Source organism: Bos javanicus, chromosome 4 (assembly GCF_032452875.1).
Source record: "Bos javanicus breed banteng chromosome 4, ARS-OSU_banteng_1.0, whole genome shotgun sequence".
NCBI classification, from domain to species: Eukaryota; Metazoa; Chordata; class Mammalia; order Artiodactyla; family Bovidae; genus Bos; species Bos javanicus.
In genome coordinates, this window is record NC_083871.1 from 92,470,355 (window position 1) to 92,494,597 (window position 24,243).

Consider the following 24,243-nt stretch of genomic DNA (forward strand, 5'->3'; position numbering starts at 1 on the left):
GACTTTCTTCTAATTGATTGGTGGTGAGGTAACAGGGTGATGTGAGTCTCGACCATTGAGCCTCTGGTGACAGTCTACAGCCTGTAGTCACCATACTTGACCCGAGTAAGGGTCTTAGCTTCTGCAGAACTACTCAGAGATAAGTGTTGGGTGTATCACTTTTATGTTCAGATGATCACTTTTATTTTCTTCTTCTTGTTCAGTCGCTCAGTCTTGTCCGACTCTTTGTGACTCCGTGAACTGCAGCACTCCAGGCTTCCCTGTCCTTCAGAGACACAGCACATGTTTGTATATATTATCCCTGGAGGAGGAACTAGAACTCTGTTTTATCACTGAACTGTTGCCGTTACTTTTCCTACTTAACACTTTTTTTCGTTTCTGCACCCCCTCACTTCCCTAATGAGTAACTGCTGGTGCCTGCTGTTTGGAACTCTGGAAGGCCTAGGAGACTGCTTTTGTGAAGGCCGTACAGAGTCCTGCTCAGTTTCAGTTTGACTTTCATTCTGTAAGTTGTGTGTGCAGAGGGAGTGGAGCAAGAGCGATTTTCAGAACCACCAAGGAGATCTAGTTCTTTCTGGTCATTGAGACTCTAAAGTGGCCGGTAGTATGGTTTCCACTTTTGAAAAAGGTGTTGCAATTTTAATTTAACATAATCTCAAAAAAGTTGTAAGAACAGTGCAAGTGACTCTTGTGGCCCTTTCACCCTGGTTGCCATATCCTCTTTGTATTTATAACATACAGTCATCATTCATGGTAGTTGTGTTCTATTAGGGATTTCTGCAGTGGCTCAGTGGTAAAGAATCCGCCTGCAATGCAGGAGCTCAGGAGAGGGTTCAACCCCTGTGTCAGGAAGATCCTCTGGAGGAGGGCACAACAACCCACTCCAGTATTCTTGCCTGGAGAATCCCGTGGACAGAGGACCCTGCCGGGCTACAGTCCATGGGTCTCAAAGAGTCGGACACGACTGAGGTGACTTAGCATGCACGCACATGTGCATGTTGCATCAAGTCACAAGTACTAAATTAGTGAATTTCGAACCATTGCTTCTGTGAGAAATACTGAGTTAGTTCCTATGAGCCTCTGGTCACTACATTTTCATCAAGTGATAGATACATGATCTTGTGTTGGGCTTCCCTGATAGCTCAGTTGGTAAAGAATCTGCCTGCAATGGAAGAGACCCTGGTTTGATTCCTGGGTTGGGAAGATCCCCTGGAGAAGGGATAGGCTACCCACTCCAGTATTCTTGGGCTTCCCTTGTGGCTCAGCTGGTAAAGAATCTGCCTGCAGTATGGGAGACCTGGGTTCGATCTCTGGGTTAGGAAGATCCCCTGGAGAAGGGAAAGGCTACCCACTCCAGGATTCTGGCCTGGAGAATTCCATGGACTGTATCGTCCATGGGGTTGCAAAGAGTTGGACACAACTGAGCGACTTTCACTTTCACTTTTATTGTATTGTATGCTTCTGTTTAAAGTCCTCTTACTTAATATGTAGTGTTGATTCATTAACACTGAATATATGAGCAACAACACTGTGACTTGTGCCTGAACGAAAATTGTCTAATATTTTCTCTGTGAGGCACATCACAACAGCTTTCTTTGTGCCTAGGGAGACTTCAGGACCCTGATGCCTGTGAGCCATTTTAAACAGCAAGATCACCACGCAAAAGCCCTGATGACTGCAGTAATTTTCCTTTAGCTTTAACAGTCTGAGTACTTGACCCTAAACATTTGGTTGAGGGGTCAAAGTCCTGTGATGCTCAGATGATCACTTTTATGTTCTTCTTGTTCAGTCTCTCAGTTGTGTCCGACTCTTTGTGACTCCATGGACTGCAGCACACCAGGCTTCCCTGTCCTTCACCATCTCCCGTGCTTAGTCGCTCAGTCGTGTCTGACTCTTTGCGACCCCATGGACTGTATCCCGCAAGGCTCCTCTGTCCATGGGGATACTCCAGGCAAGAATACCGGAGCGGGTTGCCATGCCCTCCTCCAGGGGATCTTCCCAATCCAGGGATCAAACCCAGGTCTCCCACATTGCAGGTGGCTTCTTAACTGTCTGAACCACCAGGGAGCTCACCATCTCCGAGTTTTCTCAAACTCATTCCATTGAGTCCGTGATGTCATCTAACCATCTCATCCTCTGTTGCCCCCTTCTCCTCCTGCCCTTGATCTTTCCCAGCATCAAGGTCTTTTCCAATGAATCTGTTCTTTGCATCAGGTGGCCAGAGTATTGGAGCTTGGAGTCAGTTAATTTTTGGTTCTTCCTTTGCTTATTTTCACACGTGATGGTTACTCTGAAAAACTTGACAGCTGGAATGAATTTTTTGGGAATGACACTTTGCCTCTGCCTGCCACATAGTTCCTGCTGAGTTCTGATTTCTGAGTGATTCTGGTTCCTCGAGCACAGTGGAGCTCAGCGTAGGTGGTGAGGACTTGGCTCTGTAAAGGATCATTGTGGGGTTTCTGGCTTCTAGGAACCTGAGCCAGTTCCTTCCTGGTGAGGCTTTCTTTGTGCAAGTTACAGGCTTGGTGTTTTGCATGTATCACCACTTTTTTGATGCATAATTCTCATAGCAAATGTTTAGTATTTGTGGTTTATTAGAAAGTACACTGGGAAAGGTTGTGTTCTAGTCCTGATGTACTACAGTTTTTTCATCTGTAAAATGAGTGCCTGCCATGCAGAGCATTGTAAGGGTGTAGAGGGGTGGACAGTAGAGAGGGAAGGGAAGAGAGACCACTGTGCCCATATTTCTTGAGTATCTGCTAGGTGTCAGCTGCTGTAAGGCATCTCAATAACACAACCTGCAGAGAAGGTGGTGGTATTGTCCTCACATACAGATGAGGGATTATCACAGTGTTTTACTTAAGACTGTCTGATTTCACAGTCATGGTCATGTGAGGCTGTAATTGTCAAGAGAGCTTTTTCACGTTTGAAGCTCACTGTGGCTCAGTGGTGGAGAAGGAAATGGCAACCCACTCCAGTGTTCTTGCCTGGAGAATCCCATGGACAGAGAAGCCTGGTAGGCTGCAGTCCATGGGGTCGCACAGAGTCGGACACGACTGAAGCGACATGGCGGTGGTGGCTCAGTGGTTAAAAAAAAAAAAAAAAACCCGTCTGCCAATGCAGGAGACACAGGTTCGATCCCTGGGTCAAGAAGATCCCCTTGGAGAAGGAAATGGCAGCCCACTCCAGTATCCTTGCCTGGGAAATCCCATGGACAGAGGAGCCTGGCAGACTACAGTCCCTGGGGTCTCAGAGTCGGACATGACTTCGTAACTAAACAACAATAACAATAGACTTAAGATATGATATTTATTTATGATAATCTTTGAGGACAAGAGGTTCAGAAATCACTTCACTAGAGAGTGAGAATCTTGGGTAATAAAGGAGGGGAGTGAGATCATAGGTCATTTCTCTAATTCCTTCTGGTTGAATTCAGTGGTGGGAGAATTTACATGAATTTGGTGTTTACTTTTAAATCCCAGGAGGAAATGGTTCTTTTTCTATGGTACATTTATTTTTTTCCAATCTTTACTTCAGACCACACTTTGAGCCATTTCATTTCTTACTTTTTTCAAAAAATTCTGTCCTTGCGAAGTAGCTTGCAGGATCTCAGATCCCCCCGCAGGAATTGAACCTGAGCCGCAGCAGTGAAACCACTGAATTCTAACCACTAGAAAACTCCTGAACCGTTTCTTATCTCAATAATATTGACTTATTTATTTGGTCTTTTGGCCAACTTCTGTGCCAAGGGCTTTATTCCCTTGTTTAAGTTTCATGACACCTCTCATGGATGTTCTGATATACTTATCAATGAGGAAATTGAGGCTAACAGAGCCAGTGAACTTTCAAAAATCACCACCGACATGGATTTGATACTGAAATTGAATTCTTTTGCTGCTTACCACTGCCCCTTCTCTGATTATAAAGATGAGCAGCCTGTGTAACTTGAAGCGGTCGTCCAGAATTTATTTTTGCTGAGCACGTAACGTTTAGACTACCATAAAACTAGTTTTCATCTCACTCCCTGTCATAATGTTTTATATCAGAGGCTGGCAGGCTGACTGTGTGAAGGGCCAGGTAGTAAATACTTTAGCCTTTGCAGGCCATACGGACTCTGTAGCAACTACTCAGCTCTGGCGTTTCAGTGTGAAAGCAAGCAGATAGACAATTACATAAATGAATGAACGTGGCCATGTTCCAATAAAACTTTATTTATGGATGCTGAAATTTGAATTTTATACTCTCTTCATGTGTTACATAATATCTTTTTGATTCTTTTTTTTTAAAGCCACTTAAAAATGTAAAAACCATTTTTAGCTCGTGGGTTGTACAGGAACAGGTGGTAGGGCGGAATTGGCCAGTGGGCTGTAGTTTGCCGAGCCTGCTTTTTCTCATTCTAAAGTTTGCTTCCTTTGTGTCTCTTTTTGGGTGTTTTGTAAAATTGGGACTGTAAGCCTGCTTTCCCTGCATATGGCAATGTTTAATAAGTGTTGGTTTGGTTTGGGGCAGCCAGCTCATGGAAGCTTTGCTGGCTTAGTGACAGTTCCTGACACCTGCTCGGCTGGCACACAGAAATGGAGATTTTTAACTGAGGAAAAGATTTAATCAGTAGGTCATCTCACCTACCGTTTTAACAGATAGCAGCTCCTCAGATGCTTGTTCCTACATGTGACACAGTGGAACATCAGAATCGGACACTTCAGTCTAGTCTTTGCCCTGCCATTAATTTCATTTTAAGCAAAAGTCACCTTTACCTGTTTCACATACAGATTTTTCGTCTGTACAATAAAAGGGCCTTGTTGAGATGCTCTCGCTTAGCTGCACTCTTGTTAGAGTCCCCTTTGAGATTTGAACTTGTTTCTTTCCAAACTGAGGTCCATTTCTTGGTATAGCCGGCCCTGGAGCAGCCGTTTATGATTGTCTCTCCTGAATGAGTTAGTGCACCCAGCGCAAGTGAATGGGCTGCCACAAGGCCTTGGGCTCCCGGGTCATTGTGCCGGGCCCCTCTCATTTAGGTTTGCCTCTGGCTCTTGCCAGAAAAAAGAAAGAAGCTGGCCATGTTGGCATGTGTGCTTGGAAAGACCTCCCAGGTCACAGGGCTTACAGTCCTCTGGGATTGCTTGCTCCTTGTCCAAATGACTTTTTAATTTTCAAGAAAGAGAGGCAATAGCTCTGGTTGCCAGGAAGCTTTTTCCTGATACACTTTTTGAGATTTTTCTCCAAGTTAGTTTTTTTTTTTTAAGTTCTACACTTGCCTTAATTCCATTTCTTTAGATGTTTTTTGCTTCATTAACAATTACACCACAATTCTTCCCCGTCCCCTGAAGGCATTTTTGGGTGGAGAGGGCACCTTGTCTGGAGAAGAGTCACTGGCCTGCTCCTTTGTCCTCTGAGCAGCCTCTGGGTGGTGGCCTTGGCAAGCTTCCAGATGGCACTATGGACTGTTTAGTTCAGTGACCTTCTTGGTTCTTCTTTCTGTGCCACAGAGGGAAGGAGTTCATTCTACTTATCTCGAAGAAAAAACTTGTATTGTTTTTGGTCATCTTTCTCCTTTTTTGGGCTTTGTAGATTTCACTGAAGTTTGGCTTCTTTCCTGTGACTTCTACCTTGTTATTTCTCAAGGATTTGAAAGTTTACAGTTGCCCTTCACTCTGTTGGGAGTCACCATGCCTGACTTCTGGGTCTGAGTCAGCTGCCTGTTGGTGTTGTTCAGCTAAGGGTCTAATCTTCCTGCAAGATATGGAAATACCCCTTTGGTGAAAGAGACATTTTATGTTGTATTAATGCACATCCGTATTGGACCTTAGCAGTTATTTTAATTGAAATAAATATGAAAGTGAAAGTCACTTAGTTGTCTCTGACTCTTTGTGACCCCATGGACTATACAGTCCATGGAATTCTCCAAGCCAGAACACTGGAGTGGGTAAACGTTCCCTTCTCCAGGGAATCTTCCCAACCCAGGGATCGAACCCAGGTCCCCCACATTGCAGGTGGATTCTTTACCAGCTGAGCCACAAGGGAAGCCCAAGAATATTGGAGTGAGCAGCCTATCCCTCTACAGGGGATCTTCCCGACCCAGGAATTGAACAGGGGTCTCCTGCATTGCAGGAGGATTCTTTACCAGCTGAGCTACCAGGGAAGCCCAAATAAATGTACATACCCTAAAATTATTCACAAGACTGTTAGAACTGTCTAATTCTAGAACATTTTTCATTGGTACTCAGAAGGAAAAGAAACCCTGGACTCACTAGCAGTCACTCCCTTTTTCTTCCTCCAGCCCTTGAGAACCCTTCATCTACTTCTATCTCTATGGATTTGCCTCTTCTGAACACTTCATGTGAATAGAATTATTCAGTATGTGGCTTTTTTGTCTTGACTTCTTTCACTTAGCGTGTTTTCAAGATTTATCCATGTTGTAGCATCAATCACTACCTTATTTCTTTTTTATTTCTGAATAATATCCATTTCACAGATATACCACATTTTGTTATTCATTCTTCACTTGATGGACATTGGATTGTTTCTGCTCCTTTTGGCTCTTATGAATAATGTTGCCATGAACAGTTGTGTACAAGATATTGTGTGGATGTATGTTTTATTTTTCTTGGGCATGTACCTAGCAGTGGAATTGCTGGGTCACAGGATAATTCTTTGTTTGACTTTTGAGGGACTGCTAGAGTGTTTTCCAAAGTGACTGCATCACAAACAGTGTATCAGGGTTCTAATTTTTCCACATTCTTGTTACCACTTGCTTTTGTCTGTCTTATTGATTATAGCCACCTTAGTGACTATGAACGGAGAAGGCAATGGCAACCCACTCCAGTACTCTTGCCTGGAAAATCCTATGGACGGGGGAGCCTGGTAGGCTGCAGTCCATGGGGTCGCTAGGAGTCGGACACGACTGAGCGACTTCACTTTCACTTTTCACTTTCACACATTGGAGAAGGAAATGGCAACCCACTCCAGTGTTCTTGCCTGGAGAATCCCAGGGATGGGGAGCCTGGTGGGCTGCCGTCTACGGGGTCGCACAGAGTCGGATACGACTGAAGCGACTTAGCAGCAGCAGCAGTGACTGTGAAGTGATGATACGTCATTGTGGTTTTGATTTACATTTCCCTTACAACTAATAATGTTGAGTATCTTTTCATATGCTTACTGGCCATTTGTGTATCTTCTTTGGATAGATATCTGTTCAAATTCTTGCCCATTTTCAATTGTTGAATTACGATATTTCCTTATTCCAGATACTAGACCCTTATCAGATATGTTTTGTGAATATTGTCTTTTCACTTTCTTGGTAGTATCCAGTGAAGCATAATGTTTTTGGTTGTTTGTGCTTTCTAAGATGGTGTTATTGCCTAATCCATGCATTATCCACCATCACAATGTTTTCTTCTAAGAGCTTCTTATTACACTTAGGTCTTTGATCCTTTGAGTTAACTTTTGTATATGGTGTGAGGTGGAGATCCAGTTTCATTCTTTTGCGTTTGGATATCCAGTTTTCCCAGGGCTTCGTTGTTGGCTCAGTGGTAAAAAATCCACCTGCAATGCAGGAGACTCGGGTTCTATCCCTTGGTTGGGAAGATCCCCTGGAGGAGGGCATGGCAGCTCACTCTAGTATTCTTGCTGGGGAAATCCCGTGGACAGAGGAGCCTAGTGGGCTGTAGTCCTTGGGAGTCACAAAAGAGTTGGACTAAACAACAGCAGTCCAATTTTACTGGTACAGTTTTTGTTGAGAGGTTCTTTCCCAGTTATCTGCGCACCCTTTTTGAAAAGCAGTTGACCATACATTTTTGAGTTTATTTGGGGCTTCCTTTTTGTAACATTTTGGTATTCATCAGGTGACTGTCCTTACCGCCCCCCTCCCCGCCTTTTTTTTAAGATTTGTTTATTTATTTTTTGCTGTGCTGGGCCCTCGTGCCTGCGTGTGGGCTTTCTGTAGTTGCGGAGGGTGGGCTTCTCCTTGAGGAGGCTTTTCTTGTTGTGGTTCACAGGCCCTAGAGCGCGTGGGCTCAGTGGTTGTGGTGCACGGGCTTAGTTACTCCATGATGTGTGGGAATCTTCCTGGACCAGGGTATTAAACCCGTGTCCCCTGCATTGCAAGGTGGATTCCTAACCACTGGACCACCAGAGAAGTCCTATCCTTATTTATACTGGATCTTCATATTGGCAGATATGACTGAGATATTATTGTTATATCTAAACAGGCAGATAAACGTGTTAAGCTAGTCCTCCTTGTAGAGCTAATAAGATACTCTCACCTAGTAAGATATGATTTTTAAGGGAAGATGTTTGCTCTTGGTGCTGTGAAAAAAAAAAATTCTGGTTTTGTTGACGTATTTATGGTTTTCTATGGGGCTTCCCTGGTAGCTCAGCTGGTAAAGAATCTGCTTGCAGTGCAGGAGACCTGGGTTCTATCCCTGGGTTGGGCAGATCCCCTGAAAGAGGGCATGGCAACCCACTCCAGTATTCTTGTCTGGAGAAGCCCCATGGAGAGTGGAGAGTGCATCCATGGGGTCGCAGAGTCGGACACGACTGAGCAACTCAGAACATCATGTGGTTTTCTGTACCATCACTTTTTTTGCCCTAAGTGTAGTGTGGCTAGGTTTTTGTATAAGAGATTTTCTGTCTTTTGGTGTTTGTGGTCTGGGGGTTTAAGTGTTAAACCAAGTCATTTATCAGTATCTAGTGATGATTTAAGGTGGGGTTGCTGTTGCTGAGCAGTATTTCAGTTGCGGCCTATAAAGCATGTCACTGTTAGGTAACTCTCCTAGTAAAATCTTAGTGGGTTTGATCAGTTTGAGTCCCCATTTTCCTTCTCAGCTGACTTGTTTCAGTCTCTGTCAGCCTCGGACTCATGCCCTGAAGCCAGGTCCTCTGAATCATACCACGTTTCTCTGTAACCTTTATTGGCAGAGCTGAGAACTGTCTAATTCATGACCTCAATCAAACTGACTCATTGTGACAGCTGTTTTCACAAACCTCCTGGTGTATCAGGTAGGGCTAAGATCAGATCGTTTCTCTAGAATATGTCATTTTATTAATATAATTGGATAAAGCAGTTACCATATGAATTGCTTTTTATGCCCTATAAATTAGCAATTAAGGATAATTACCACATTCATGAAAGTTTGCAACATGAATCAGTACAGCTTTGGCAGAACGATTACCCCTGACAGTTTCCTCTCAATCTTAACGTTATTCTTCTGAAATTAAAATTCTGAATAACAGACAGTATTTTACTTGTTTATTGTTTATCTGACTCCCTGCACTAGAATGTCTGCTCTCCAGGAGCAGACATTTTTGTCTGTTTTAGTTCACTCGAGGCATGTTACTTGCCTGGAACAATGCCTGGCATATAGAAGGCACTCAGTAAATTTATGTTGAACAAATAAATGGATTAATCAGTGGATAAAAATTGTAAGTAATCAACTTACATGTCAGATCTAGTGACTTATAGAAGAAAAATGACTTATTTTCATGCCATATGAGATTCATGTTAAGTTTGATATATAGACCATTGGTCTTTTTCATATTTCACTTAAAGACATTTAAAATATTTTCTCCCCGGAAGACCTTTCCCTTGGCTTTATTCATTAGGGAAACTTAGGCAAGAGAAGACCATTAAATATTTTTATTGAGGAAGAACTTGAGTAAAGACTTTTGACAAGTGAGACAGGTGGAGGGAATTGAAGAGTACTTGTAAGATGATGAAATGGAGAGAGCGAAAAAACATGGAGATGGAATGTGTTTTGACCTATTTCAGTTTGCATAAATACTAGGAAGGAAATGAGTTCTTTCCATGCAGACAGGTCTCTTCCTTCCATGATGGTCTGTAGACAGTCTTCCTATCTCATTACTAACGCTGTGGCCAAATGAACGACAGGGAGAGCGTTTCAGAGGAAAGACATAGGCATGTTAGTCCTTTCTTCCTGGGGGCACAGGAACAGCAGTGCCTGCCACAGTGAGTATCTGTCCTTGGAAGGTTGACTTGGTGGTTGTCGCTTACATTTGCACCTTCAGTTGTATTGGGTTGGCCAAAAAGTTCATTTGGATTTTCCTGTAAGCGTTTATGGAAAAACCTGATGAACTTTTTGGCCAACCCAATAGGTGTTGCGCAGCCTATAAAGTCATCTCTCTCTAAGATTAATTCAAATGTGGACTGTTGCCTGAATGGCCTATTTGGTGCAAAAAAAGCAAGGAGGCTCTAACAGCAGTCTTCAGCATAGCTTTCAAGGTGAAAGGGGGGGGAGTGTACAAAGATTTTTCAAAATTCCTTCATATAAATTATTTACTAAAGATCTTTATGGGGCTGGGATAATAGTTATAGATCCATTGTCCCCCAAGGGTCTCGTCTACTAGATTGAGGGTGTTAGAGGCAACACCTTGCTGGTATTTAAGGGGAATAAGAGGGTACCTATCAGCCATTGTGTTCTTGAGCTTTTCAGCAGGCTTTGTCAGGCTTGAGAAATAAAGATTGTTTCTTAGCTGGGGTCAGTGCTCATTGCTCAGCCATGGCGAGCATCTAACTGGGCTTTCCAAGACGTACTAGGTCTTCAGGGAGAGCTTTATGAGTTTTCGTGAAAGCTTGACAAGAATCGAGGAATAGGCCTTTGAGACAGAAACTCTGCTTTGCACGCTGTGTGCTCCTCAGTCCTGTGGAGACTGTACGTGATGTCGAGGCAGGTATTCAACAGCGTGCTGTTCATGTGCCGCTTGGTGAAGAATCGACTGTAAACGAGTCACTTCCAAGTTCTTTTCTTTCTTTGGCCCTTCTCATTTTAGGAACATCAGCCATCCTGTGCTGTAGTGTATCTGTTCTTTGGCTTTACTTTGTTTGAGGGCTTGTCTTTTTAAAGTGTCAGATCCCTGGGATGATGCCCAGGGCATGGGTTCTCAAGAAAGGCTGTTCGGTTGGAGGCTGTAAGGTTTCGATTGCTGGTAACACTGGATCACAGAGGATAAAATGAAAAAATGACTTATAACTAGATAAGGAAGGCAGTCTTTTATTATGTGTGTGATGGTGTAGCCAGGGAAGTGTAGACTACTCATAGACCAAGGTCTGTGTGCTTAAGTTATTGGGGATAATGAGATGTTACTTTTTTTTTTTTTTTTAATTAGAATGTGTGTATTTTTCCGACAGAGTTTCTGTAAGAAAGTAGGATAGATTCATAAGTGGAGTACTGTACAGCCACAGAAGTGAATAGTGTTTTGGCATGAATGGGTTTTACCAAAAAGGGGCAAAAGAAGCAAGTCAGTGATGAGTTTACATTGCTGTCGACTCAGCGTATATAGAGATTAGAAATAGGAGATGAGGAAGCACCATAGTGCATGGAAACATATACACAAAGGTAACACTATAGAAAAGCAAGGGAGAGGTTATCACAATGGTTAGAATAGAGGTGGTGGTCAGCAAAAGGGGCTGCGAGTTAGAGGGACATGGCATCCAAGGTCCTGCCGGTGTTCTAGTTCTTCTTTTATAAATTTAGCTGCCCTGGGTCCCCCTTGCAGCCAGGGGCTCTTCACTAGTTGTGGCACTCGAGCTTAGCTGCCCCACAGCATGTGGGATCTTAAGTCAGAGATCAAACCCACGTTCCTGCATTGGAGGGTGGATTCTTCACCTCTGGACTGCCAGGGAGTCCTCAGTGTTCTAGTTCTTAACTTGGGTGATGGTTACTTACTTGTTGTTTCTTATTCTTTAAGATGTAATGGATTGGCCAAAATGTTCGTTCAGGTTATTTCCATAAAATCTTATGGAAAAACTCGACGGAAATTTTTGGCCAACCGCATTCATATATGTTTAATGCAGTTCTTTATTTGTATTACTTGCCCACAATTTAAGCATGAGTTAAGGTGGAGAGGCGAGGGAGACAAGTCAGCTAAGCAGATGACTATTGAAGTGGCTTCCCTTCCTATTCTTTTTTTCCTCTGAGTCAGCTTCTTTTCCAAGGACTGTTTCCTTTACAGAAAACTCCGTGGTCTAGTCTGCTGTGAAGTTCTACACTGGCAGGGCTCTCCAGCCTTCTAACTATTTGTTCAGCAGCTATTTGTTTTGAAACATGGGATTAAGCCTTTCAGCTCATGCGAAGGCGCTGCTCAAGCCTCCCTGGTGATAAAATTGTGTAAAGAATTTGAATAGCTTGGGCGATGTTTGTCATTTTTGCTGTGTGCCTTTTCTTCTCTTCTGCCGCGTGAAACCCTTTCTCCCTCCTCCCTGCAAATATTTGAAGTGAGCTTTAGAGCTCTTTCCATAGTTGCAAGTGGGTGGTATGCTAGACATCCTTCTTCAGAGAGAGCGAAGGAACTACTGGGCTTGGGAGCCCGAAGGTCCTTCTTCGATTGCCCTGTTTTCATCACGGAGGTCATGAGTTTTCTAGAGGGTCTGCTTTAGCCTAGACTGTTTTAGCCTAGACTCTGAGCACTGTGTTTTTCTTTTAGCCTCGACTCTGAGCACTGTCTGCAGAGGAAGGACTGAGTCCTGGACTCTGGCCGCACTACTTGCACCTTAGCCCTGGGCACCCTCGGGTCCTTCCGGCTGGTGTGGGTGGCGTGTCAAGGCTTCTTCCTTCAACATCCACTTTTCTCTGGCTTTCTTCCGTTGTTTGCTTTTCCCATCGTAGAACAGCTTGTGTGGATGGAGACATTAGCTTCTTAATAATTGAAAAGAACACAGGTGGTGGTCAGCTTGCTGGGATGAAATTACAAAGGCTCTTCTCCATGACTCACATGCCTCTTCACCCTCCAATCTTTTCTGACTTTTCTATCATCTTGTTTAATTCTCATTTTTATTTCTGGGTCAGTCCCTTTAGAATCAACCCCAAGGTTTTATGTAAGTATTTCTCTTAAAAAATTGAAAGTAATCTTGTTCATTCAGTCGTTCAATAAATGTTTGAGTGCTGTGTACTGTTCTAGATGTTGGGGATACAGTCGTGGACCATCTCTGTTATGGCGATGTTACCTTTCAGTGGCTGAATTTTTGTTTCTCCCTCGACCTAGGTGCTCTCAGGGTGCGCCATCATTGTCCGCGGGCAGCCTCGTGGGGGTCCTCCTCCTGAGAGGCAGATCAACCTTAGCAACATTCGCGCTGGAAACCTCGCCCGCAGGGCAGCTGTCGCACAACCCGATGCAAAAGACACCCCGGACGAGGTAGGTGCTTTTCCTCGCGAGCCTGTGGACCCTGGTGATAGTCTCCTCCTTGACTGCACGTTTGATGTCCTTTCTTGTATGTATATTTTGAGTATTTTTATGTCACAGGACTAGTGATAGACCCACAGTGGCATGCCTTGGTTTATGCATTCACTGCCTTTAATCCCAGTAACTCCTTTCTCTTTTCCTCATATACTTTCCCGTAAGTTTAGAGCCTTTCCAGGTTTATTAGCCTTTTCAGGTTTACCGTGTTTCTCTTTGAACAGGTTAGAATATTTCCTAGATAGTCTCAGCTGTTTGAGGTTGGTATTGGTTACGGCCTAGCCCCTTCATTTATGTTTAAATCCTTCACCTTCAAAATTCAGAGGGATGCACAACAAAAAATCTAGTTCATCTCCCCAAACACTACAGGTGTTACTATAGTCTTGAGTCGTCAGAGACATTTATCATCCATATAAGCAGACGTTTAATGAAAAACATGTAGTTTTTTCATCTGTAATAAAAAGCATTTTGTTGGACTTAAGATGATGAAACAGTATTCAGGAAATAGAGAAAAATCATCCCCAATTCTCTCATCAGCAATTAGATTCTTAATAGACAAAGATCAGTTATTTTCCATTGGTCTTTTCTCAGTAAGCACAAGTATTGGGAATAACCGTACTGTATACGTCGGTTGTTCAGTGAGGATTAACCAAGATGGTGGAGAATGCTTTGCACGGGCCTATGAGCTACTTAACAGATGTTAGCTGTGGTCATCTGTGTGTGCTCAGATACTCAGTTGTGTCTGACTCTGCGACCCTATGGACCGTATCCCACCAGGCTCCTTTGTCCATGGGATCTCCTAGACAATAATACTGGAGGGAGTTGCCATTTCCTCCTCCAAGGGATCCTCCTGATCCAGGGATTGAACCTGGGCCTCCTGCATTGCAGGCAGATTCTTTAGGGCTGAGCCACTGGGGAGGTATGTGGTCATCACTGGTGCTGTTTAATTTCTGCAACTACAAACACTTCTCGTACGGTTAGCCCAAGTACTGAAGAGTCAGTCTCTCTCAGCACTTTTCAGATTTTGGCTGCTAAGTGGTTTTCTTGACCAATGTTTTGAATAGTTCTTTCCTTTCAGTTTTGTGTTGTGTAACAGCTTGCCTGCTTTGCACAGAAGAGTGTTGGCTAAAGCCAATCAAGCTTATTTCCCCAGAAGGAAGAAGCAGGGTCACCTCTAGGAAAGAAGGGTTGGGTTTTCATTTCCTGTTGCGTGGGTGAGGATCGAGGCCAGTTGGAGCTGGTTCTAAAACATCTTAGCTGTAGCGTGTGCAACGGTACAATAAAATCTTACCAGACCTATCCCAGCTGAAAGAACACCACGCAGTCTGACCCCCACTCTCGTTAGTTCCTTATATTTCTGTGGCCGAGTTAGTGGGTTCTTGTCTCTTCCACAGCAACTCAGTTTCTCCTAGCAACTCTTCAGAGGTCCCTGTGACATGAAGTGTTAGAAACCTGCAAAGTTCACCCTTTGTCAGCCACAGCCGCTATTTCTCTGTCTAATAGTCTAGTCTCTCCCTGCCTTGCTGTGATGTGGTTTCCCCCTACCATGCCCTTGAAGTTTCTCTGGCTCAAGTAAGGAGTGATGCCAACTAGTAACCCAGTTCTGAAAACACCCCCAGCTTTTATCGAGGACTAGAGATTCTGCCTTCTTAAAAATTTCTCTTCTCCATTCTTGAAGCTTCATCGTCATTGTTCTTTGTTCAACTCTGAACATGTACTTGGAATATTGAGAGAACAGTCTGTCTGCCTTCATTTTCCTGTCCTCTAATCCTTCCACTGATACTCTCAAATCTTTTTGAAACATAATTTCATTTTTTCCCTGACTCAGTGTTACTCCCAGGTATTTCAGCGATTCCTCATCCCTGCTTGGACAGATGTAAATGCCTCAGCCTGGGATACAATCCCTTCTGTAATTTGGCTTCTAGTCTTCTCTCACTGAACCCACTCTGGGATGCGAAGTCCCAGCCCCGAGGAAGTATTTGGGTCTCCTAACAGGCCACCCAAGTCCTGCCGGCTCATGGCGCGGCTCAGGCCACCCCCTCCATCGGGAGCTCTTTGTCTGTCTTGTGCCTTGGTGATCACCTATCATCTGCTAAGATCTAGCTCCCTGACAAGTCTCTCCTCACATCTCCTTTCATTGTCCCCTTTTGGTGCTGTCATCCTGCTCAGTGCTCCTGTGTCTCTTTACTAGATTGGCAGCTCCTCGAGGGGAGGGACCTTCTCTCATATCAGTGTTTTTCTGCCTAGTCAGTGCCTGGCATGAAGCAGGTATCCAGTGAGGAAGCATTTCAGTGGATAACAAGGAGAAAGACCCCAAGCACCTCCTTTTGAGGATCAGTAGATTGTGGAACGTGGCAAGGCTTTCTCTCGGGCTTTCCATTGTTTTGGAGCAGGTCTAGTTTTTTTTCGCATTCAGAGTCAAGAACGTTTTTGCCCATTTGCTTCCCTTTGTGTCACTGTCCCAAATACCGTACCCTTGATTATTCTCTGCCTTCTTTCATGTCTGCTTTCAAAGAAACTTAGCTCTCTCCTGAGCTCTGTGGCAATGAAAGCAGCCCTGCTACGTGTCCCCAGCCACCACTGCCAGCTCCAGGCTAATTCCTGGCGTTGCCTGGCTACTCTAGGCAGCCTGGACACTGCATTTACAGCCACTGTGGGAATTATATATTTATTTCCCACAGATTTATTACGCTCTCATTATGTGTGAAGCTGTACATTGGTTTCATACGAAGTACAGAAATGAATGTCACAGTCGTTGTGCGTTCAGTGGAGCCTTTGAAAGTTGGGACGGTGAGGTGGCTGGGCCAGAGAGGGATTAATTACATACACCGGTGGTACAGGGGGATGGTGGACTAGCTAGCTTTGAGGTCTTATGTTGTTGTGGGATTTAATGTTGTTTCAGTAGTTTAGGAGTCTACCTGGTGCAAAGAAAAAATGGGAATTAAAATTCCATTCATCACGGTAGACACCAGAACTTTGTGTGGGTCTAGGAGAGCAAACTGCTAGATCACCTGCTATTGGGCATTCTGAAGGGAAGAGGCAGTTTTGAGAATCAGCCACTTAACAGCCATTGCTTTGTAGATAGAGCTCTGGGACATCACTCGACGAGATCACAGTGGTTCTTCGTATGGGGCCGTTGTGGGCCGTGTGGATGAACCTGTGCATGCTCAGTCCTGTCCAACTCTTTGTGACCCCATGGACTGTAGCCTGCTAGGCTCCTCTGTCCATGGGATTCTCCAGGCAGGAATACTGGATTGCTGTTTCCTACTCCAGGGGAATCTTCCTGAGTCAGGGATTGAACCTGCGTCTCCTGCACTGGCAGGCGGATTCTTTACCACTGAGCCACCCGGGAAGTGGTGGATGAATGCTTTGAGTCAGCTTCCCTATATGTAGAGTGGTTCTGGGGGGCACTGTTGCGATAGCCTTCTCCATGGGGTAGCCTTCTGCTGACTGTCCTCTCTGTGGACAGGACTGTCTCGTGGAGTGCTCTGTTGCATTGGGAGCAGTCATGTGGTCAGTTGCTTCCTTGAATATCCCAATTGCCTCCCTTCCTGGCCCGTACCTTGTCCAGTTATTGAATTTGCCCAACCCTGGATGGAATACAACTTGCAAAGGCTGGAAGATTAAAGAAGCTAGATCATTTTCCTTCCAGAATAAGTTATATGTCCTTCTCAGGACCTCTGGTGTGGGTTTCTCTTGCTGCCCAGTGACTGACCAGCTGTGAAACAAGTCCTGAGAGAAGGGTGCTCCTTCTGCAAGCCTTAAAAGCTTTTGGTAATCCTGCCTAGTTGGTAGGAAGTGGAAGTTCCCCCATAGGGGTTAGCTATTTCTTTGTGAACTAGCCCTTGATAAATGAATTTTTACCGAAGCCTTGGCTTCCTTTGGGGCACTTTGTTTTGTCAGAGCTCTTCATTTGGGGAAGCAGTGTATTACTGAACTTTGGGTATTAGTGTAGTACTCAAAACTGAAGCCTAAAAAAACACAAAAACTGAAGCCTAGACATTCGATCTATGGCCGAGGATGTTTTTAGAGTAAGTGACTAAGGTGATAAAAATGTGCAAGGCTCTGTTAATTGGTTTAGTATTTGTGTCTGTGATGTGGCTGGTATTTGGGCTCATTATCAGTCATGAGACTCTCTTTGGTTACAGGTATCTACTTCCATTATTGTGGTATGGGACAAAGGGTGGAAACAGGAGATAAAAATATGGTGAGCTCCATATTGCCTTTGAGTGGTTGGCTCTTTTGCTTATTGGTGCTTTGAGAAGAGTGCGTTAAATGAGTGAGCAGGCTTGTTTTTGTGTCTTTAAGAGCACTTACTCAGGATTAGTTCTTCCCAGAACTGTCCACAGTTGGTGTTGGCTGACAGTACTGGTTTTGTGAACACGGGCCCAGCAGGTTGGTGGACTGCCACCTTTAAATTGGATTCTGGTTTCTGGGAAGTCATGGATGTTTTTCTTCTAGAAAAGCTTCTTGGCTCACCCCATGGAATAATCTTCATGGACTGAAAAGGTAGGCAGATGCTTCCTTTTCCGGTCAGTGATGGACTGTTTTGCCTTTACTATGCAGAGCCCATGTTTTGAGGCTCCAGGAGGTCGTAGCGCGTGCATATTATATACCACCCTGCCCTTTTGTATGTTAATTGTTTCTGCCCGTGAACTTCTGCAGATCATGTCCTCCTTGAACTCTTACCCTCTCCTTCCTCATTTCTGTTCTAAGGGACCTTAGGGCACCGAGCTGGGTCCAGACTGCAAATTCAAGTGCTAGTGACCCCTGACTGCAACAGGGCTTCTTCAGAAGAGACATTTCCCTTTGTCTGTACCATCCCCAAGGTGATGAGGCAAAACCATCCTTTTGCACAGCATCTTCAAATCACATGGGGGCTCTGTTTGTACCCACTGTGGATGTGTGGCTCAGCCCTGTGTCAGGGTCTTTAACGGGTGAGAGGAAAGAATCACCGTTGTCAAGCTGATCCCTTACCGGGGCCTGTTACTAAGTAAGAAGTAAACTGTAGCTTGGAATAAGACAGTTTTGGAGGTGAGGAAAGTCCTAGTGCTGGTGCCTGGAAACCATGGTTCCTGTTTTTTGGGCTGGTGCAAGTTACAGCAACAATCAGACCTTCATTTTTTAGGAGCCCCTAAGTGTGTGAGCCCCCACTCCAGTACTCTTGCCTGGAAAATCCCATGGATGGAGGAGCCTGGTAGGCTGCAGTCCATGGGGTCGCTAAGAGTCAGACACAACTGAGCGACTTGACTTTCACTTTTCACTTTCATGCACTGGAGAAGGAAATGGCAACCCACTCCAGTGTCCTTGCCTGGAGAATCCCAGGGACGGGGGAGCCTGGTGGGCTGCCGTCTATGGGGTCGCATAGAGTCAGACACGACTGAAGCGACTTAGCAGCAGCAGCAGCAGCAAGTGAGCCGGGCTGTGTGTGTTTCATTTTTACCTTCTCCTCAGGGCCTAGTGTGTTTGCCGGGTTGTTGAAGGAGTGAAGTTGCTTGGATGTTGATTGTGTAGTGTGAAACCGGCCTGGCTCCTGAACGTGGTGGTCCTGTCTTTCAGCCCTGGGCATTTCCTGCTCGAGAGTTCCTTCGGAAGAAGCTGATTGGGAAAGAAGTATGCTTCACGATAGAAAACAAGACTCCACAGGGGCGAGAGTATGGCATGATCTATCTTGGAAAAGGTGAGTAGCAAGGGCAAAAGGGCTCGTTTTTCTCCTAGTCTGAAGTTTCTCCCAAGGTCAGTTTTCACCTGGTGGAGGTGGCTGTGGACGGTCGGCTGTGGGTCTTACTGGGAGGGTGCAGAACTCTGGGTACGTAGGTGCACAGGAACGGCCCTGATCTGCCTGCTCCTTGTTCATCCTGTGCCCGCTTTCCTGCCTTGGTTTAGATGTGTGTGGACAGTGTAGTATTCGTTTTCTCCATATGCAGGCCATCAGCCCGTCGAACTCATTGGCTCTGTGCTTCTAGGTCAGGGTGCTAGTTGAATTCCTATAGATTTCCTATTGCATCTGCTATTTCCTTTATCTGTCTTGTGGCTCTTCTCCTTTCTTTTCTCTTTAAGAAAGCATGAATTGTTTAGGGCTTGTGGTTTTCTGCAGGCCACACGATTTATAATGGAGTGGAAAGAACACAGGCTCCGGAGTGGTATGATGTAGGTTCCTGGCTCTTCTACTATGTACTCTTACTTGTTGTTTTTAGTCTCTAAGTTGTGTCTGACTGTTTGTGACGCCATGGACTGTAGCCCACCAGGGTCCTCTGTCCATGGGACTCTCCTGGCAGGAGTACTGGAGTGGGTTGCTGTTTCCTTCTCCAAGGACAGAGTATGCACTCAGTAAATATATTTGTGTGTGCACACACACAGGCCTGTGGTTTAGCTGTTTAACTGTAGCCGCCATTTGAAATTTAATTTAATTTATTTATTTAATATTTTCGGATGTGCAGGGTCTTTGTTGTTGTTGCATGGGCTTTCTCTAGTTGTGATGAGCAGGGTCTACTCTTCCTTGCGGTACACAGACTTCTCACTGAGGAGGCTTCTTTTGTTGTGGAGCACAGGCTCTAGAGTGAGAGCTCAGTAGTTGTGGCGCATGGGCTTAGTTGCCAAGGGGCCCTGCCATGTAAAATTTAAAGTTGTGTTTAGAAATTTGCTTTTTAAACTGATCCATGTGACGGAATGGATATAATTTAGCATGTTAATAATGCACTGTTTGATTTGATAAAACCTGGCACATAGGAGATGATTGATAAGTATTTACTAAGAGTGATTTTGAAATTATCTGCATCTTTCAGTTTCAATGGCTTAATGGCTTAAAGTTTAATATTTTCACTCAGTTATTTTAACTAACTCTCAGTGCCAACTGCAATGAAACAGTGCTTCAGCTAATTAATTAGCGTTCACACATTTATCCTGTTTTGTGGCTACTCTTTTTTTTTTTTTTGCTATATGTAGATGGATTGAAATATTCATTTAACTGTAGTTGACTTACAGTATTATGCTTCAGGTATGTAGCTTCTGATTCTTTTCCATTATAGACTGTGACAGGATATTGAATATAATTCTGTGTGCTGTACAGTAAATTCTGGTTTACGTGGCTACTAGGTTTTTTTGTTTGTTTGTTTTTGGCTGTGCTATGTAGCTTGTGGGATCTTAGTTCTGTAACCAGAGATTGAACTTGGGAACCTGGCAGTGAGGGTATGGGGGCCTAACTACTGGACCTCCAGGGAATTCTCCTGTGAATACTCTTTTTATGATGGAGGAGAGTAAAAGAATATGAGAATTTGTGGTTAACCTAGAACTACTTTTTTTAAAGGCAAAGATGACTGATTAATCTTCAAATTGTGGGGAAAATATAGTCACCCACCTATTCTGAATACCAGCCCCAATTGTGACTTGATCAGATTTGTACTTTGATTAGTAATAAGCAAGTATTGTATCTCTGTCCTACAGATTCCCCGTTTTCAGTACTGTATCCATAACATTTTGTTGCCTTCTTTGGGAGTTTGGCCCAGAGAATTGTGTTTTTCTCCCTTTTGAAGGAGCAATCAACTCATTCAGAAATGAGCCAGCCAATAGCCCTTTCAGAGTGCTCTGTGCCAAGGAGCTGTCTGAGAGCTATCGGGGTTGCTGTTGACCAGCTGGTTTTATGGCCGTTCACCTTCTTTGTACCTTGCCTTCGTTCTTTTTACGCACTGACCTGTTGATACCTTACTGCTCAACTTTTCCCATAATTGTGGAGTTCTTCCTTTTGACTTCCCACTCTGTGGGATTATTCCTGTTGCTCTGAAAGAATCAGTGTAATATTTATTGATGGCAGATAGCTGTGTGCTTCTGTGTCTGGCCTCAGCAGTAACTCCAGTGCAAAGGTTCTTGTGATTCACATTCAGCTTCAGAACCTGAACTTTCTTTGTATGCACAGCATTCATCTCAACCTTCTGTGTGTGCTAGAAAAGGGGGCTTATGATTTGCCTCAGAAATTTGGACAGGGCTAATGGCAGGGCATTTAGGTTGGGTTTGGGCCTAGTATGTAGACTTCTTGTTGCTTGCAGAATTCAATGAATGCATGACATACTGAATATAAATCTTACAGAATTTTATTCTATGCTGATGTTACCTATCAGCTAGACTGCTGTGTTTCAGTTTATCGAGGAGCTTGTTCTCTGCTATATTAAAGATTTTTATGTGGTGATTCCCTCATAGATGTCTTCTTTTATCGTTTTGGCTGACAAGCAGAGATTTAAGAGAATACACCAAGCCTAAAAGCTTTTTCAGTGGCATGGAAATGCAGTTAATGGTCCTGGTGCCCAGGTGGAACCTAATCGGGTTGTGTTTTTTGTTTCACTTCATTTTTCTTGCCTGCTCTGAGACTGCTGTGTGAGATTGGAAGTCTGGACTCTCTCCCTTGCATCTCTTAAGAACACGAGAGTGTGTTTATCAAATGATGTAGCTTGTCTTGGTGGCCTCCTGGAGAATGGGACATCCTGAGAGGGACTGGACTCTGGTGTAAAACATAAATGGGCCACCCTAAGTGTCTCTGCCATCTGATTGTGCAGGTGTGGGGGCTGCCTTTGGATTCTGTTGTTTGCATTCCTGCTGTGTGCTTGGCACTGCACTTGGCGATTTACACACATTGAATTCCCTAAGAACCCATCTAGACAGGCACTCTTCCCATTTTATGGGTGAGTATGTGACTGAGGCGCAAAGAGAGCTGTGAAGTGGCAGCGTTTGTATTGAGCACCAGCCTCTTCTCCTTAGGTCAGTGTTCTTTATCCTCTCCCTAGCTGCTACTTGTGCCTTGCTTTCCCATCAGTCTCCTGGAGTTCCTGAGATTGCCTTTGGCTTGGGAGATACACTAAAAAATAAGCCCAGAGAAGATGTATCTCTGGGTCCTAGAGATGAGACATTTTGAGGGAGAAGAGGTTCTCTGAAAAACCCAACCCCAGCCTGCTGCCTTGTCCAGTTAGTGGGTAACATTATTCCTTGAAGAGCTGAGGGTAAAAGTGGTCCCAGTAGAGCCCTTTTGCTATTGGAGATGGATTTAGACCCAAGATTCATGTCTCTTTTTTTTCCTTGTCAGATACCAATGGGGAAAACATTGCAGAATCACTGGTTGCAGAGGGCTTGGCCACCCGGAGAGAAGGCATGAGAGCTAACAAGTAAGTCTCCGCTGCTCTTCTGACTCTCAGAGTTCTTCCCTCTCCACCGTGAGAGCTGGGGGAGTGGACTCCACACTTTGAAACGCTTTGATGCGTTTTCATTCCTGCCCCCTGACATAAAATGGGTAATATCAGGTGTTCTCCTGTCTTCTAAAAGAACATCCCTGCCCAGGTGTAGGTGTGTATTGTTCTGAGTGAGGAGGTTTCTCTGCATTCGTGAATGGCATTTGGTATGTGTAATCAAAAACTTCTTTGCTTAGCGACAAAGAAGTGCCATGCTTCATATCATAAGAGTCAGGAGGCTTGTTTCTTATACCATTGATATTCGGTTCCAGAGTATTTATCTATCCATTCCCCAGTATTTATTGAGCATGTATGCCAGGCTATGTTCTAGGCACTGTGAATATAGCAGTGAACAAAGACACTTAGCTTCTGCTAACGATTTAACCAGGAGACAAACAACAAACCAATCAACAAATAGGTGTACAATATTATATCAGGTATACAAGGAATAAGTAAATGCAGGATAAAGCAGAGTGAATAAATAAAATTCAAAGCAACACCTGCTGCTTGGAATATAGGAAAACTGACAGGGGCTGAGTGGTTCTGTTTTCAGGGAAAATTTCTGTCTCTCCCAAGCCTTTTATGTCTGTTTTAGCTTACGGATCTGTAGATACTTTAGTAATAAGGTGAATGTGTTTGTTGTTAATAGCAGTGTGAATTTGTTAGAAATGAGTGTTAGGTTAATGGACTTCCAGGTGACTCAGGTGGTAAAGAAACTGCCTGCATTGCGGGAGACCCTGGTTCGATCCTTGCATTGGAAAGATCCCCTGGAGAAGGAAATGGCAGCCCACTCCGGTATTCTTGCCTGGGAAATTCCGTGGACAGAGGAGCCTGGTGGGCTACAGGTTGTGGGGTCACAGAGTCAGACACGAGTGACTAAACAACAATGTCAGGTTTATAGTTGATATATCAGGTTCAAGTTCATCAGTGTTGGCACCTCAGAGGGATGGGGGTTGGAGCTGGCTTTAACTAGCACATTACTCTCTGAAAAGTGGTAAGCTGCATCAGTACTTTGGATGCTGTAGATGCTGTTTGGCTATTATTTTTTTGGCCAGATGGCTTATGGGATCTTAGTTCCCTGACCAAGGATTGAACCTGGGCCACAGCAGTGAAAGTGCTGAGTCCTAACCACTGGAAGGTCAGGGAATTCCTGCTGTTTAAATCATTAAGTCCATGTTATATTATGACTGTAACTGTAGAAGCTTTAGATAAATATTTGCATGAACTAAGCCAATAATAGGGATGAGCAAAGACCAAAATGTACAATTTGCACCCTTCTTTGTGATTAAGTCATTCATCCTAGAGTTCTCTGATCCTTTCCAACTCAGAAGAGTCATTGGCTAGAGCTCCTGATTGGAGTGTGAGTGAGCATGTGGGGATTTGTTGAATTCTGACGCTTGTCTTAGGTGCTGTGTATGGAAGCATGCTGAAGCTGTATTTTAAGGACAGTTGCTGGCATTTTTACCGTTGCAGTGTTTTTTGGAATCCAGTTTGCAGCCAGAATGAAGAATTATAAAAAAGCCTACAGCAGTATTGTACCACCTCAACAAAGAAATCCCTTCAGGAGTCCCAGTCTTTTTTTACTCCAAAGTTGTCTTGACTTCTTTTCTCAGTTTCAGTGTTTTTGCTTCTATCTCAAGCTACATTCCCCCACCCTGCCACCACCCCCGTCAAATTCTGACAGAAAATTTGGATCTCTGAAGATGATAATTGTCTTTTTTTTTTCCTTCTTCTTTTTTTAATGGGGAGGAGGGAAAGAGCCGTACTGAAGACTTCTGGTTTGAGAAATTGTAGGTCATGCTCCCTGTTGAAAATCCCTACTGATCAAGGTGGGAGGGTCAGT

The 24,243-nt window shown here is 44.2% G+C and overlaps 1 protein-coding gene across 1 annotated transcript in view; it reads left to right on the forward strand.

Annotated features, from left to right (window-relative positions):
* SND1 (staphylococcal nuclease and tudor domain containing 1) overlaps positions 1-24,243 on the forward strand; it is a 421,336-nt gene that overhangs the window by 19,369 nt on the left and 377,724 nt on the right. The window contains exons 2-4 of the mRNA XM_061414616.1: positions 12,997-13,146; positions 18,748-18,868; positions 22,259-22,337. Of these exons, the coding sequence (XP_061270600.1) occupies positions 12,997-13,146; positions 18,748-18,868; positions 22,259-22,337 (350 nt within the window). The remainder of the gene's footprint in view (positions 1-12,996; positions 13,147-18,747; positions 18,869-22,258; positions 22,338-24,243) is intronic.